The 14,294-nt window shown below is 41.0% G+C and overlaps 1 protein-coding gene across 2 annotated transcripts in view; it reads right to left on the bottom strand.

Moving 5' to 3' along the window:
* The window catches only part of xrn1 (5'-3' exoribonuclease 1), a 31,582-nt gene that overhangs the window by 5,112 nt on the left and 12,176 nt on the right, over positions 1-14,294 (bottom strand). The window contains exons 18-38 of one of the 2 annotated variants that reach the window (XM_049597913.1): positions 13,968-14,071; positions 13,427-13,561; positions 12,551-12,713; positions 11,541-11,654; positions 10,737-10,835; positions 10,476-10,591; positions 9,968-10,114; positions 9,109-9,198; positions 8,468-8,603; positions 8,253-8,309; positions 6,208-6,340; positions 5,977-6,046; positions 5,556-5,751; positions 5,310-5,399; positions 5,127-5,198; positions 4,463-4,507; positions 4,147-4,227; positions 3,773-3,922; positions 1,315-1,441; positions 1,014-1,186; positions 743-853 (exon numbers count right to left, since the gene is read on the bottom strand). In XM_049597913.1, coding sequence (XP_049453870.1) covers positions 743-853; positions 1,014-1,186; positions 1,315-1,441; positions 3,773-3,922; positions 4,147-4,227; positions 4,463-4,507; positions 5,127-5,198; positions 5,310-5,399; positions 5,556-5,751; positions 5,977-6,046; positions 6,208-6,340; positions 8,253-8,309; positions 8,468-8,603; positions 9,109-9,198; positions 9,968-10,114; positions 10,476-10,591; positions 10,737-10,835; positions 11,541-11,654; positions 12,551-12,713; positions 13,427-13,561; positions 13,968-14,071 — 2,409 coding nt within the window. The remainder of the gene's footprint in view (positions 1-742; positions 854-1,013; positions 1,187-1,314; positions 1,442-3,772; positions 3,923-4,146; positions 4,228-4,462; positions 4,508-5,126; positions 5,199-5,309; positions 5,400-5,555; positions 5,752-5,976; positions 6,047-6,207; positions 6,341-8,252; positions 8,310-8,467; positions 8,604-9,108; positions 9,199-9,967; positions 10,115-10,475; positions 10,592-10,736; positions 10,836-11,540; positions 11,655-12,550; positions 12,714-13,426; positions 13,562-13,967; positions 14,072-14,294) is intronic. The other variant, XM_049597914.1, reaches the window with a different exon arrangement.

The raw sequence follows: 14,294 nt of genomic DNA, 5'->3' as shown, positions 1-14,294 counted from the left end.
CTCTCAAGGTGTTCTAGAGATATCGTGTTCACGAGAATGAGATGGATGCAAGGCCACAGTGACCTTTGACTATCAATATCTAAAAAGTTCATTGTTGACATTTGTGCAAAACTGGGAAAAAAAATCCTTCAAGGTGTTCTTGAGACATCATGTTGACAAGAAAGAGACAGACGAGGTCACAGTGACCTTGACCTTTGACCACCAAAAACTAATCTGTAAATCATTAAGTCCACATGGACGTTGGTGCCAAATTTGAAGAAATTGGGGCATCGGTGGATTAGTGGATAGAGCAGGCCCCCATGTACAAGGTTGTTGCCGCAGCGGCCTGGGTTCAACTCCAGCCTGTGGCCCTTTGCTGCATGTCACTACCCCCCTCTCTCTCTCCCCCCTTCATGCTTAACTGTCCTATCTGTAAAGGCAAAAAATGCCCAAAAAAAAAAAAAAAAAGAAGAAGAAATTCCCTCAAGGTGCTCTTGACATATCGCATTTACAAGAATAGAACTATCAGACAACATAGGATATAATTCCTCCGGCCATGACTAATGCAAGCGCAGAGGCACAAACATACTGGGTGGCCTGATAAAATAGTTGAACTTTGCTAATATTTTAAAACTAGAACAAAAAAAGGAACAAATAGTGCAACTATTGCTATTGCAAGCAAACATTCTCACAGTCTCTCATACACAGAAACAGTAATGTTTGTGTGTGTGTGTGTGTGTGTGTGTGTGTGTGTGTGTTGTACCAGTCTTTGGAGGGCAAAGAAGGCAGCTTTCTCCTTGGCATCATTTTGTGATTGGCACTGGGGACCGTGAACCATCAACCCATTGGACAGCTTCACCTGACACACTACTGTCTGTGGAGACAGAGGATGTTAGAGCAACCACACACAGACAAAGACACACTTATCGGCTGAGGTTTCTTGCATGTATCTACAGCGTGCAGGTAAATAAAGCACTAAAACAGAACTAAATTCTATGTTGCTAAAAAGACAAACATGCACTGCACTGTGTTACCTGTCTGTTGCCTATGAAGCTGAAATCAGGAGGTGCCATTCCCAACCCCGCACAGACACATGCCAGCTCTGACACCTTGCTGGTCAGCACAGCGTTGGAGAGGTTGGGAGATCCCGCCAGAGTGGGAGAAGCTATCACAGCTGCGTCACTGTGGGGGGTGTTCATATTTGCTGCTGGAAAATGGGATGAGAGGGAGAAATAAAAACATGGCTGACACTGTATACAGACAGAAACTCCACTTTCTGGGTTTGTAAACCTGGTCGCAGTACATTTGCCTGTGGTGTAGTAATTTTATACATACCTAGTTTCTTGGATGATCTTCTCCTGCTCTGCTGCTGACTAACTGTGTTAGCTGCCTCCTGGGATGAGGGACTTCCTGTTCCAGCGCCGTCAATCTTTAGCATCTCCTTCAGCATCAGAGTTCCCTTCTAGAAAAACGAACAACACACTAACAGTTCAATTATCCTAACCTGTCCTAGTAATAATAATAATAATAATGATGATGACAATAATAATAGCTAGTTTTTTAGTGCCTTTTAAGGGACCCGAGGACACTTTACAACAAAACAACAAATAAAAAACAAAACACTGCACAGAAACACACACGCATGTTCTTAAGGATTTCAAGGAACTAAAATGAGCCAGGTTCAGTTTTTGTGGACACTGATGATGATCAGAAAGTATTCAAGTAAATCATTGTGCGGCAAAGCGATGGAACCAATTTCATGATGGAAAGCCCCAACCATTCAAGTTTTCGAAATCTTGACAGAGAACCTTATTGTTCTCAAGCTCTTTAAACTGAAGGTTTTTATAACCTAAGGCCTATTTATAATTGTATTATCATCATTTTAAATCTTTTTATTCAACTGAGCTGTTGTTTTGTATTGTGTTATTTTCAGTGTTGGGCAGTAGCATCACTACAAGTAGCAACCTAATTAATTTAGCTACATTTCTCAGTAGCATGGTGGTAACCTCATTCCTTTCTGAGTCAAATAGCTTTTCAGTGGCAAAGTTGATTAATTGATCAAGTCCTGTGGCAATGTCCACAAAAAATACAAGCTATTTTTCTAAAGAAAAGCTGTGAAGTGCAGCTTTGTTTCAGCAGAGGTCTGGATAAAAGTAAGGGTATTAAAACTGGAGATAAGTAATGTGACTGACTCCAGTGCAACACCAAGGCATGTTAGATGTGGGAGGCACTTCCACATGACATCACATACTAATCCCTCAGTTTACTCTGCTTGCTGCTACGCTATTGGCTTTTCTTGGCAAGACTTGTCCCACTCTGCCTCTGACTGGCTACACTGCACTTCTTGATACATCTCTCACATGTTTTGCCCATAAACTGGATACATTTTGTAGATTTGCAGTGGACACTGGAGAAATAGACACAACAAGGGCCAGGAAAAGAGCTGAGAGACAGAGAACAGTATTAAGAAGGAAGAGAGGAGAGAGAGAGGGTGACATGTTCATGTTCTAATGTCCCCAAAAGTGTGTTATTTATTATTGTTTTATTGTGTGAAAAACAGATTTTGGAATTGTGTTTTTGAATTACTGACAGAGCCAGATCACCTGCTGGAAGAGGCCAAGACAGCGAAATGCATCAGGCAGGAAGAGGAGTGAGAGAGAAATAGAGCAATAGGCCAACTGATGATGTCATGTTATTGGAGGACATGTTCAAATGTCACAAAGTCCTCAAAAAAAGAAAGTTTTATTTAGGTCTGTTATTTTATAGGAAACAGTTCAAACAAACATTTTTTGCCTGTTTATGCTGATTTGACAGAAAGTAAAAAAAAAAAAAAAACAGAAAAAAAAAGAAAAAAGTAGCTTTGCAAGTAGCAGCTACTTTTGCTATTTTCTCGTACTTTAGCTTGCTACATTTCTCTGGGCATAGCTTTGATGTAGAATAACTGGTAGCTTAGCTCACCACATTTTCCAAGTAGTTTGCTCGACACTGGTTATTTTAACATCTCTGTACAACATCTTAAACCTACCTCTGTGTTAATAAATAAAGCCACCTTGCCTAAAAGGCTTAAAAGCTATTAAGGCCAAACTGTTTTAAAATCAGGACAGAGCAGGAAGAGAACACATGGCCATGTATATTGTTGAAGAGGCTTGAACAAAGTCATTTAAGCCTGTTGTGATTACACACACTAGCCTGCTGCTGGTTGAAAAAAAAATGTGCTTAACAAAAACATGATGCAGTGCTCTGTGAGGTAAAATTACAGTTTTTGGAGTCAGGTGACTTTGAGGAGAGAAAAATATAGTGGCTTCAGTTCCCTGTTGGAAAGGGCTGTGTGACAGCAAGGTGACGTGGTGAAAATATTGCACTGACTATGGATAAGTACCTCATACAACCACACTTCCAAAAATCTTTTTAGTTATTATTTACTGCTCTTAACTACATCACTGCTTTTGCTAATGGCTGTGTGGGTGTTTTCACATAAAAAAACAGGAAAAGAATACAGATGGAACCGCCCTTTAAACGTTCAGTAGTAGTTATCAAGTGTAAACCACAGACACCCTGAGAGGACATGAGCATCAAGCAGCTACATCTTTCTGATTCTGTGAACAAGTTGTGATTGTAGTTGTGGTTCTTCTGCAGAATCGAAATTTTTCCTCAAATTGTTCAGCTCCTGTTTTTCTATGACAGGCAGTTGTGTTACAACTTTTTAGCGGTTTTAACATATCACAAATATCTACCCTACTCATGCATTACAAGACCACCGTCATCTTGAGCAAACTCTGTCTGAGCTACTCACCATGGCGAAAGACTGCGGAGACAACGGGCCATCTGACTGGCCATCTGACTGGCTGGTGGGTGCTTGAGCAAGAGCAGGAGGGGGCGGGGTCTGTTGGCTGCCTTTGGAGATCTTGAGACTGGCTATCAGTTCCTCAAACTCAGTCGTAGCCTAGGTGAGAGAAACGGGAAGAGATGGAAAAACAGGTAGTGGGCAGACATTAGTTTACCTGTTGTAGACAAATTTAAAAATGTCTAAACAATATTCTGACTACTGTGGTTGAAAGCAAGCCACTGGGTGACACTGCAAAACTGAGAGCCTTGCACTGTCCTTTACAGTTCAAAAGAACCAGGCTGGGGAGAGGAGATTAAAAGTGTGTCTGTTTGTGTGTGTACCTTATTGGCTGTATTCTGTTGGGGGAAAATGGAGTTGGCATCTTCATTTTTCTTCAACAGTCTGATGCCACCAGCTGGGGCCTGCAAATAACACACACATTATTCCTTCCACACATTCACGCTTTTCTATAAATATAACAAGCCCACACATTAAACACATTAAAGCAAAGATCTGCATCCAGCATCATACCAACAAAATTCACTATATACACACGCACAAATATACATAAATCATCTATAGATCTCTCTCTAGTGCACCAGCTTCTGCTTGTGTGTGTGTGTGTGTGTGTGTGTGTGTGTGTGTGTGTGTACTTACAGCTTTGTTAGAGTGCTGGTTCTTTGCCTGTTGGGAAAGTCCTTCCTAGAGTTGGAAACACACAAGATTGTTCTGTTAATTTTTGCTCTAACACCCAGTGACATCTTCATGACTGTGTTTCAAAAACAAGTGTAGGATCTCCCACACTCCACCAACACATTACCTTGAACTGCTAACTTTGAACTGCTTCATGTCAAAGTTACCGGCTATTTTCTCTTACTAAAGTCTTCTATAGTCCCCAACACAAAGCTGGGTTGCCATGAACATACAGAGGCTCCATACATTCAAAATCCCACAGAAACATTTTAAAATCATACCAGAAAAGTACTCTGTGATTAGTATTTCCATTTGTCAACACAAGTGTACTTTGGACATATACAGCCGCCACACAAGAAACATTCTTCGGTTTTAAAACATACAGAACACCAATTATACCTCAGTCACCAGCAAGAGGACTTTGTCTGTCTGACACTTTCAAGACTAAATGCATTTGTTTTTTTTCTGCTGTACCAAACTGTGAGTCCTTAACCATGGTAGTTGCACATTTGGTGAAACAAGTGTAACAAGTGACACAGAGGGTCAGCACTATGCTAGCGAATCAATCTTTTCTTATATAATATTCAAAAAATCCCTCAAACACACACTCTCACACACACAGACGTACATTTTGCCAGTGAGCAGGAGGTTTCAGAGGAGGCCCAGAGTTCTGCAGAGACTGCCACACATTACTGTACTCCTGAAGATACAGAGACAGACACAGGATTAGAAAATGTATGTGTGTAAGGTCACATGGTTACAGGGCCAACAGAAGTGAGAGGAGTTTACATAGAGATGACCCTGAGGTTACCTTGTCCTGTTGTTTCTGGATGGGACCCTTAGAGGGAGAGTTCCTGTTGCCCTGCGAGGCTGCCTTCACCACACCCTGTTTGTTGTTATGCTACAAGAGTGGAGAGGTGAAAAGACGAAAAGAGTTTGTGTGAAAGGGAGGTAAACCAGCTTGGTGAGCCTCCTGAGAGGCAACATTTCTAATTGTTTTATTAATTACAATCAGGAATATAAAACAGTTTTTCATTGGATGGGGCTCTTCTCTTACCTGTGTGGGTATAAAGGGTGAACGTGGAGAGTGGTTCAGGCCGGACAGCTGGCGTTGAGAGTTGAAGTTTGCAGCTGCGGCCGGCTGAGGTTTGACGATAGCGGTGAGTTTGTGAGAGGAGTGATCCACTCTGGCTCCGTGGGAAAGGTTGATGAGAGCGAAGGGAGGGAGGCGGTAACAACGAGGGGACGTACACCTGAGGACAAATGAGTCATGTCTGGTTAGATACCATTCTGGTGTGGAGTGAAAGGCGTTCACTTATACCTTTATTACACGCCACAGTTTTTTCCCCATATTATTCACTATTCTGTCAGAAATTTAAGAAATTTACTTGGAAAAAAAACCTGCTTCTAAATAATACTCAACAAAAGAGTTACTGCTGCAGCAATAATCAAACTGCAGCTTCACTTAGTGCAATTACCTGATGGTGAGACCTCCGGCAAATTCTTCATCAAAAAGCACTTCATAGAGAACCTCTGCTTCGCGCTCCGCTGAAGACACAAACCCATACACAATATAAACTGTGAGAATTATATTATTACTTAATTATGTTGTTACTTTTTTGTCATAGTAACTTTAAAAAGTCCTGAGACTTTGGTAGAATTCATAACCGTATGTAGAAATATGATGAAAGAGACAAAAGTGTCCTCACCTCCTTTGATACCGATGATGGTTCCTCTGAGTCCCAGTGGGACGGTGAAGCTCTCCCTGATGTTGATCACTCTGTCAAACAGGCGATACTCTGAATCCGGGTCTGGAACCACTCCCTGCTGCTGCTCCAAGGGCTACACACACACACACAAGTTGACATCACGAGGGTGATTAAAAAAAACTCTCTATTGTACAGTCCTAAACTAGCCTTTCCATTACAATAAATTTTTGAACCCTGATGGAAATATTTAAATATTCTTTATCACTTTATTTGTTCACATTAGTTGAGTGTGTCCACACTGTATCAACATGCAAAACTGAGTCATTCAAATCTAATTTCCATCGATCTTATGCCCACCAGGAAATGTAATATACACATACAGTGGTGGAAAAAAGTTTTCGGACACCCTTAAAATTTTACACAATCTCAAATATTATCATGAAATATTTGTGGAAAAATCTTTTTTGTGTTTCAAAAGGTGTGGCTGCATTAGACAGATACAAACAAATATAAATTATATTTTTTTGTTTATTGTTTACAAGAAAAACTAACAAAACTAAATTCTTGACAGTTTCAATATGTCAGTTCTCAACATTGTCGGTATCAAAGTCAACAAATAACAGAGGATGTGTTCAAAACTGAACAAAAAATAAATAAACCATCACATCATCAAATTAATATTTAGTAGTCCTGCCATTGGCACGTAGTAGAGCTCTAATCCTGGCTGGCATGTTCCCCACGAGCCTTTCACACTGTTGAGGGGTAATCTTGTCCCATTATTCTTGAATTACTGCTTTTAATTCTTCTAAATTCTTTGGTTTATGCTTTGAAACAGACCTTTTGATAATCCACCACAGATTTTCAATGGGGCTCATGTCCGAGGATTGAGCTGGCCACTCTAAGACCTGGATACTGTGCTCCTGCAACCAAGTTCTACTGGCCTTGGATGTGTGGCAAGGGGCATCATCTTGTTGAAACATCCAGTTTTACCTCGAGAACAGTGCAGCGCAGAAGGGAGCATGTGGGTTTCGAGAATGGTACAATACTTGGTAGAGTTCAATGTGCCATCACAGACAGTGAGATGACCAACACCAGCAGCACTCATGCATCCCAAACCATGATACTGCCTCCACCATGCTTGACAGTAGGTACTGTACATGCTGGAGATAATGTCGCCTGGCCTTCTGCATACCCTCACATTAGTAGGAGGAAGATAAAGCTGGAAACTGGACTCATCTGACCACAAAATCTTCTTCCAATTCCTGGCTGTCCAGTTCTTGTGTGCCTGGGCCCAACGACGCCAGGCTAACCTCTGTCTCTCATTGATCAGGGGCTTCTTGATAACCTTGTAGGACCTTAAGCCATGATCTAAAAGTTGGCCACGTACAGTGCGGGTGGAACACTGGACACCAGTTTGGTTTGACCACTGCTGCTGAAGCTCCTGTGATGTCATTCAGCGGTTTTGCCTGCACATGCGGATCAGGATGCGGTCATTTCTTGCTGAAGAAACCCTTGGACGCCCAGATCTTGGTTTGTCTTCCAAGCTGTTGGTTCGCCTGTATTTCTGCAGAGTGTATCCAACTGCTGAAGGACTGCATCTGCACTTCCTGGCTATCTGGCGGCAGCTGTACCCTTCCTGGCTGAGAATCTTTATCTTCAGGCGTGTTTCCTGCGTTAGGTTCCTTGTTTTAGCCATTTTTGTGTCTGAAGAACTTTCAAATGTGCTGGCTTTATGCAGACACGAAGCTTGGCAACAAAAATTGTGTCTTTTAATAAAAAGAACGACCTTCATCACTGGTACCAAAATGACCCAATACTCAAAATTTCTTATGTATTTTTATGGAACCAATCAATTTTAAGTTTTTAATGGCTTTTTTAGGATTTATTTAGTATTTTGGCTGTGACTGTACTAAAAGAAATTGCACTTGAAGACCTAAGAGTGATTCTTAATGCAATATTTCACAAATGCATGGGGTGTCCGAAAACTTTTTTCCACCACTGTATGCTTTTTAAAGTAATGACAAATACATGCAAAATGTACTCACCCTAAAGAGGAGATGGGGCTTGACTGTCACACGGACTTTCTTGGTGCTCTTTTTCACCTAAAAGAAGGAGGGTGAGAGTGACGCAGAGATAGAGAGAATAAAGAGAGAGGTGTGTGAATTGGTGGACAGTGTGTTCACACAGAGGGAACTACTGATATCGGTAACTGGAGGAAATATGCTGTAGTTTGAGCCTGAATTAAGTGTGTTGGAGTCACCTTGGTTTTCTCCACTGCGTCCTCAATCCTCTCCACAATGGCAGAGTCCAGCACCTGCAGGTCACATGACGTCCTGCCGATGGAGCTCACTGGGTGACTTTTCAACCACGAAGTGATTTCAGCAACCTTCTCCGCCCTGTGGGGTGACCATCAGTATCAGGGCTCATCAGCAAATACACCACTGTTTCAGTTCATTGAGAACTTAGAATTTGTTCAAATTGTGTGTGCTGAAAATATTAAATAATATTTACAAGATTTAATATATTATAATAATATAATATTGGAGCAAGAGGAAATCCTCCTGAGCTTATTCTGCCTTTAATCGACAGGACAGTGTGGAATGGGGGGAGAGAGAGAGAGAGAGAGAGAGAGAGAGAGAGAGAGAGAGAGAGAGAGAGTGGGGGGATGACATGCAGCAAAGGGTTGCAAGCTGGAATCGAACCTGCTACCGCTGCAGTGAGGCATCGCCTCTGTACATGGGGCGCCGGCACTATCCACTATGCTACCGACGCCCCGAAAATATTAAGGATTTTATCATATATTCATCAAAAATATTGTGACTGAATCATGTGCCCAAAATCAAGACATTAAATACTATGTGTGTGTGTGTGTGTGTGTGTGTGTGTGTGTGTGTGTTTTACCCATTCTGGTCCACATCAGGCCAGATGTCATCTTCATAGAAAACATCATCGTGACTGTTTCTGGACACTGTGTTGAATACCTCAGAGAATCTAGACAAGAATTAAAAAAAATCATCATATTAAAATGTTGAACAGTGCATCTTTTCACAGTATGAGTGACTAAGCTTTTTCACACATTATTTTTGACTGTACAAAGTTATCATCAGTCATCAGATTTCAGTGCAAAGAGACTCTCATGCCTTATTTCCACTGCGTGAGTCAACACTTTTGGTATAAGGTCCCTTTCTCTGTTTAATTATCCACTGCAGATAGTATACCCTCAGTGTAGGCAGGATTCTCAGCTGATCACCATAGCGACGTTGCGTGAAACTGCCATGACATCATCTTAAATGCGACACTCACTGAATTCCTTTATCAGCAACCAGAGGAACATTTGCACTTTGTCAGTTGTACAGTGTAGATCTGCAGGCTGCCATTTTTTGAAAAATTGAGTCAAGTGAATAAAAAATTGTGCACACTATTGACAGTAGCTTGGTTATTTAAAAATGGCTGGTTTGTGCCAAATGTCCCATGTCACGCAAATGACTATACTCTCTGACCTATCAGTGGTCAGCAGTGTTTTAACTCCACCTCCTAGTATCAAATCAGCTTGCTTGGAACCTCGACCAAAATAGTACCAAAAAAAAGTACCATGTACTTTTCTAATGGAAAACCAACAAAGTCCAGTTTAGTAGAGCCATGATACAGCATGCAGTGTTAATGTGGCATCAGTGCTGCTACTAAACTAAAACAACTAAAGAATGATGAACTTTCTAACGGCAGCATTAAGTGATCTCACACTCTTTTTCTTTTCTTTTACCTGTCCAGGTATTCGGCCAGCAGTTCCTCCACAGCAGCAGAGTAGAGCCACTCCTTCTCAGTTCTCTTGGTGTATCCAGGAACCTCCTCATTCTTCTTGTTGAACTTCAAGTTCAGGCCCACGTTAGCCTTTTGCTCCCCACAGGGACTGCGAACAGTGAAGAAGAAAATATTGGTGCAGAGAAAGAGACAGCTGGAAAAACTGAGTTCTGACCAGTGGAGCAAACAAAACCATAACACACTGCAAAATGCAGAATAGTCATTACAAAAATAGGCAGATTAACTAATAGGTTTTTAAAAATGCAGCTCTTAAACATACAAGGTTTCTATCTGGGGGAGTGAAGGTAGCCATCTCAATGTGTCAGATTTAATTCACACCAGATTTACACAGGCAAATTCTTAACAATTTACATAGTTTAAAAAACAAGTTGTAAATGTCAGAATACTAAGTGAATAAACACTGTCCATCTTAGCTTTCACCAGTTTCTGAAAGGTGACTGAACACTTACTTCTTCTTAGAGCCTCTGCCAATGAAGATGCTTCCTGAGAAGCGGGAGACAAGGTAGCTGGTGATGCCCAGACGGGTTGCCAGTACGTATCCAGGACAGTACTTCACGCAGTACTTCTACAATACACACACATCCAGGCATATAGTGCAGGCACAAACAGGTGAGCATGAGACTTTCTCCCAGAAACAACAAGTGTGTGTGTGTGTGTGTGTGTGTGTGTGTGTGTGTGTGTGTGTGTGTGTGTGTGTGTGTGTTTCTTACATGCTGATTCTGGATTAAGGGCTCCAGCTGTGGTTCGTGCGGTACGTTGAAGACCACTCGCACCCGGCCTTCTTTAATGACATCACTGGAGTCTTGCACCTGTTAATTAAGTAATAAAATAGATGGTGATTAACTGGGAGACATTTCAATGAGCCAACAAGCCGGCGTGTTGCTCTTCACAAATGATACACAATAACCAAAAGAACACTTGTGAAATCTTGGTAGATTAAAAGCATTATTATTGGAGGAGCTTTAAAAACATCATGTTGCCATCATGTCATTACAGGAGAGAGTACCTCCAAGCTCCTTGTTTATTGATGCTTCTTACTTAAGCTTTCAGATGTAAAACAACAAGGAATTTTGTTGATAATTCTGTTTTATTTTTGTTTGTATTTCAAATTTTGGTTATATTCATGTCTGTTTATATTTATATTTTAGCAATTATTCAGTACTATTAATTAAAGTTCATTTTACTATTACTCTATTTCAGGATGAGTTTGAAAAAGGACCCAAACTTCTCTCACTCCTGATGTCCAACCAGAATTGTGAAAGAAGAGAGTGGTTCATTTATTAAGTACCAAGAAGACAAACCAACAACTGATTTTCATCAAAATGTCTGTTTACAGCCCAATACTGTGCATACAACATCATTATTTTATATTCAAATCCAGCTTTATTTGCCCTTTAGAAAGTTTAAAAAAAGAAGAAAAAAAAGCTTGTAGGTTCCTGTGTTTGAACGTCCATTATTATTATCATTATTACAGTGATGCTTCTTCTGACTCAAGCAGAAAAGTGATAACGTACCTCGCCCATGGCTCCATAGTAAGGGTTCCCCACCATGAAGACAGTGGTTGCTGGAGGAAAGAGCTCGTCTAAGCTCTTGAAGCAGTTCAGAGACGAGTAGAACGCCTTGATGTCCTAAGAGGATGAAGGATAACAGTCTTCAGAATCATCAGTTAACAAGATGTTCATGTTATGAATGTGCATCTGTATCAGTGATGTTACAGTTCTTTTTCTGACCAATATTAAAGGAGGTCTGTACAATATTTAGAGCATATCTATGATTCACACGGCTCTCAACATGGAGGTGCCTGAGCTGGCGGCTAGAAGCTAACCATGTTGACAGAACTCCAAAGGTCAACCCTATCCTGACTTCAGTGGTAACCACCTATGAGGGCTGGGGCTATGCCAGATAAGTCAACTAGAGGATTAAATGTTGCTACCCTCGCTAGTTGGTACCAGAATTATGAGTCAGTCATTTTAAACTTATCATAAAGATAACCAGAGGAAAACGGAAGGAGTTTGGATCAGCATGCGACACTAACCAGCTGCTCTCCCTCTCTTTACACACACAAAAGCACACAAACACACTGCACTCTCACTACATGGAGCCGCGTTCATACAACCAGTACAAGTCTGCAGCTGTCCACGGACATTCAAGCAGTAAATATGTCCAAGCCTCACACATACTCATGCTGGCTGGATGTCTTCTGGCTAGGCTCGAGAGTTACTGTGAGTGTGTATGTTTTTTTCAATGGAGATGAGTTGGGTCGTTAAATACTCAGTAAAAAAAATGTTTTTTGTTAACCTTACGTTAGTGAATTATATATTCCTACAAGCACTCTAGTCTGCTGTTAAGGAAAGGAAGAAGAGGAACTGCATGGAATAACAACAACAACAACAACAACAATACATGGATGGTGGCGATTGGTGTAGCTGCAGCATTAACCCCGCCTAGCCTTGCCGAAAAAAAGTGATTTTGTTTCAATGACTTTCATCTGTGTACTTCCCTTCTTGTATGTGTGTGCACGTACCTTAACCACCGTCTGGTAGGCGAAAGGGAGGACCTGCTTGGCCCACTGTTTCTCAAGTTCCACCACTCCATTGGCTTTGGGAACGTATTTCCTTCCAGTCAGCAGCTGGCCGTACAAAACCACTGATGTCTCGTTCACCACGATGCCTTTCCTCTTCAAGAAACTGCAAGAAAGAAAAATCACTTTAAAAAAGGAATCATAAACACAGGCAGAACGACAGGAGAGGTCACGCTTTATCAGAATCTCAGGAAAATTTTGAACACAACCTACCAATTATGTTGTTGTTGGGTTTAATGCCAAGGAACTTAAAACCTTCTAGTGAGCAGTTTTACAACAGTTGTGTTTCCATTCAATTGTAAAACAAATTTTAAGCAAATTTTAGAAATGTCACAAAAATGAAAAGCTAATTATGCATTTAAATTGAATGGCTTGGAGCAGATAAACTAGGCTCAACAAAGCATTTCTGTCAGACTACTTTACACATGGCTGTAACCTGCCAGTATTCAGAGTAGAAGAACTAGAGGCTGCAAGCCACAAAATAAAGAGGTTACATCGACCATTCATGTCAGGAATATGTGGGAAGACCCTGACAGTGCTCAGTCACCAGAGCTAACTTTGCTACAGCACAACTTATTTGGCAAAGGTGTTTTCATATCCCATTTTGCACATCAACTAGTTTTCGACACAGGCAAAAACCACCTCAACCTAACCAACTTTTTTGTGCAACTGAGGTAGTTTTATCAAATTTTGCACTTTCGGCGCAGCTTTTCTAATGTGATACTTCAAAATGTCAATAAAAAATACTTTATGGAAACACAGCTGTATTAAGGGTCTCTTAATAATATTGCTGTGAAAATGTTTCAAACTGTGCCATACTGTTCTGTAAGTCCTTGGACATCCTTCACCCAGTCCTTCTGCTCCTTGTCAGATAGGCAGGTGACTTTAGTGGGAGGAGGAGTGGAGGGCCGGTCATACACTCTCTGGACACCGGGTGGTTCATCTAAAGAAAACCTGAAAAACAGCGGGAAAGATTTTTCTTGTCATAGCTGACTCACTGATACAAAGACAAACTCTGTGGCAAAAAGACATGTATGCTACATTTGGTGACTGCAGGTGAAGTTTCAGCAGCTCTTATTTTAAAGCCACTTTGTGTAGAATTTGGCGCCCCCCAGTGGTGGTGTTGAAAAGGATCACTATTTCAGTATCCACTGTTATCATGTGGGTGTATCTAATCCTTCCATGCAAGTTATTGACTGATGAAATGCTTTCTATAATATTAACAAGATTCTTATGAAAGATGGGGCAATAAATTCGTACACTGATAAATAATACATGGATAGAACTGATCCAGATTGAGAAAATTGTCAAAAACAAAATCAAGACACATTCAGCACACTGGCCTGGTACAAATTCCTACCTTACGTCTCCATCTGACACAGCGATGATGCGAGCTTCCTCTAGATGTGGCCAGTTGACGAACACTGATTTCCCCAGTACTTTAGCAGCAGCATCATCACATATCTTAAGAGGCACAGGGAAAAAAACGAGAGGGAGACAATAAATTGGAAATACATGGTGTGGAACGGAAATTGAAAAATTCAAAGCAGTTGTAAAATTCTGCAGACGTTTCCTCAGACTCAAATTTCAACTAGTGAAAAGTACTTCACATTATTTACGGGTGTTTAAATAACTTCTCAGAATCTAAATTGTGTTGCTGAGGAGCCCAAGTCCTGTCCATGTGTTT

Source organism: Epinephelus fuscoguttatus, linkage group LG15 (assembly GCF_011397635.1).
Source record: "Epinephelus fuscoguttatus linkage group LG15, E.fuscoguttatus.final_Chr_v1".
NCBI lineage: Eukaryota > Metazoa > Chordata > Actinopteri > Perciformes > Serranidae > Epinephelus > Epinephelus fuscoguttatus.
The sequence above is the reverse complement of the archived record's forward strand: the minus strand, read 5'-3'. Positions and strand labels throughout refer to the sequence as shown.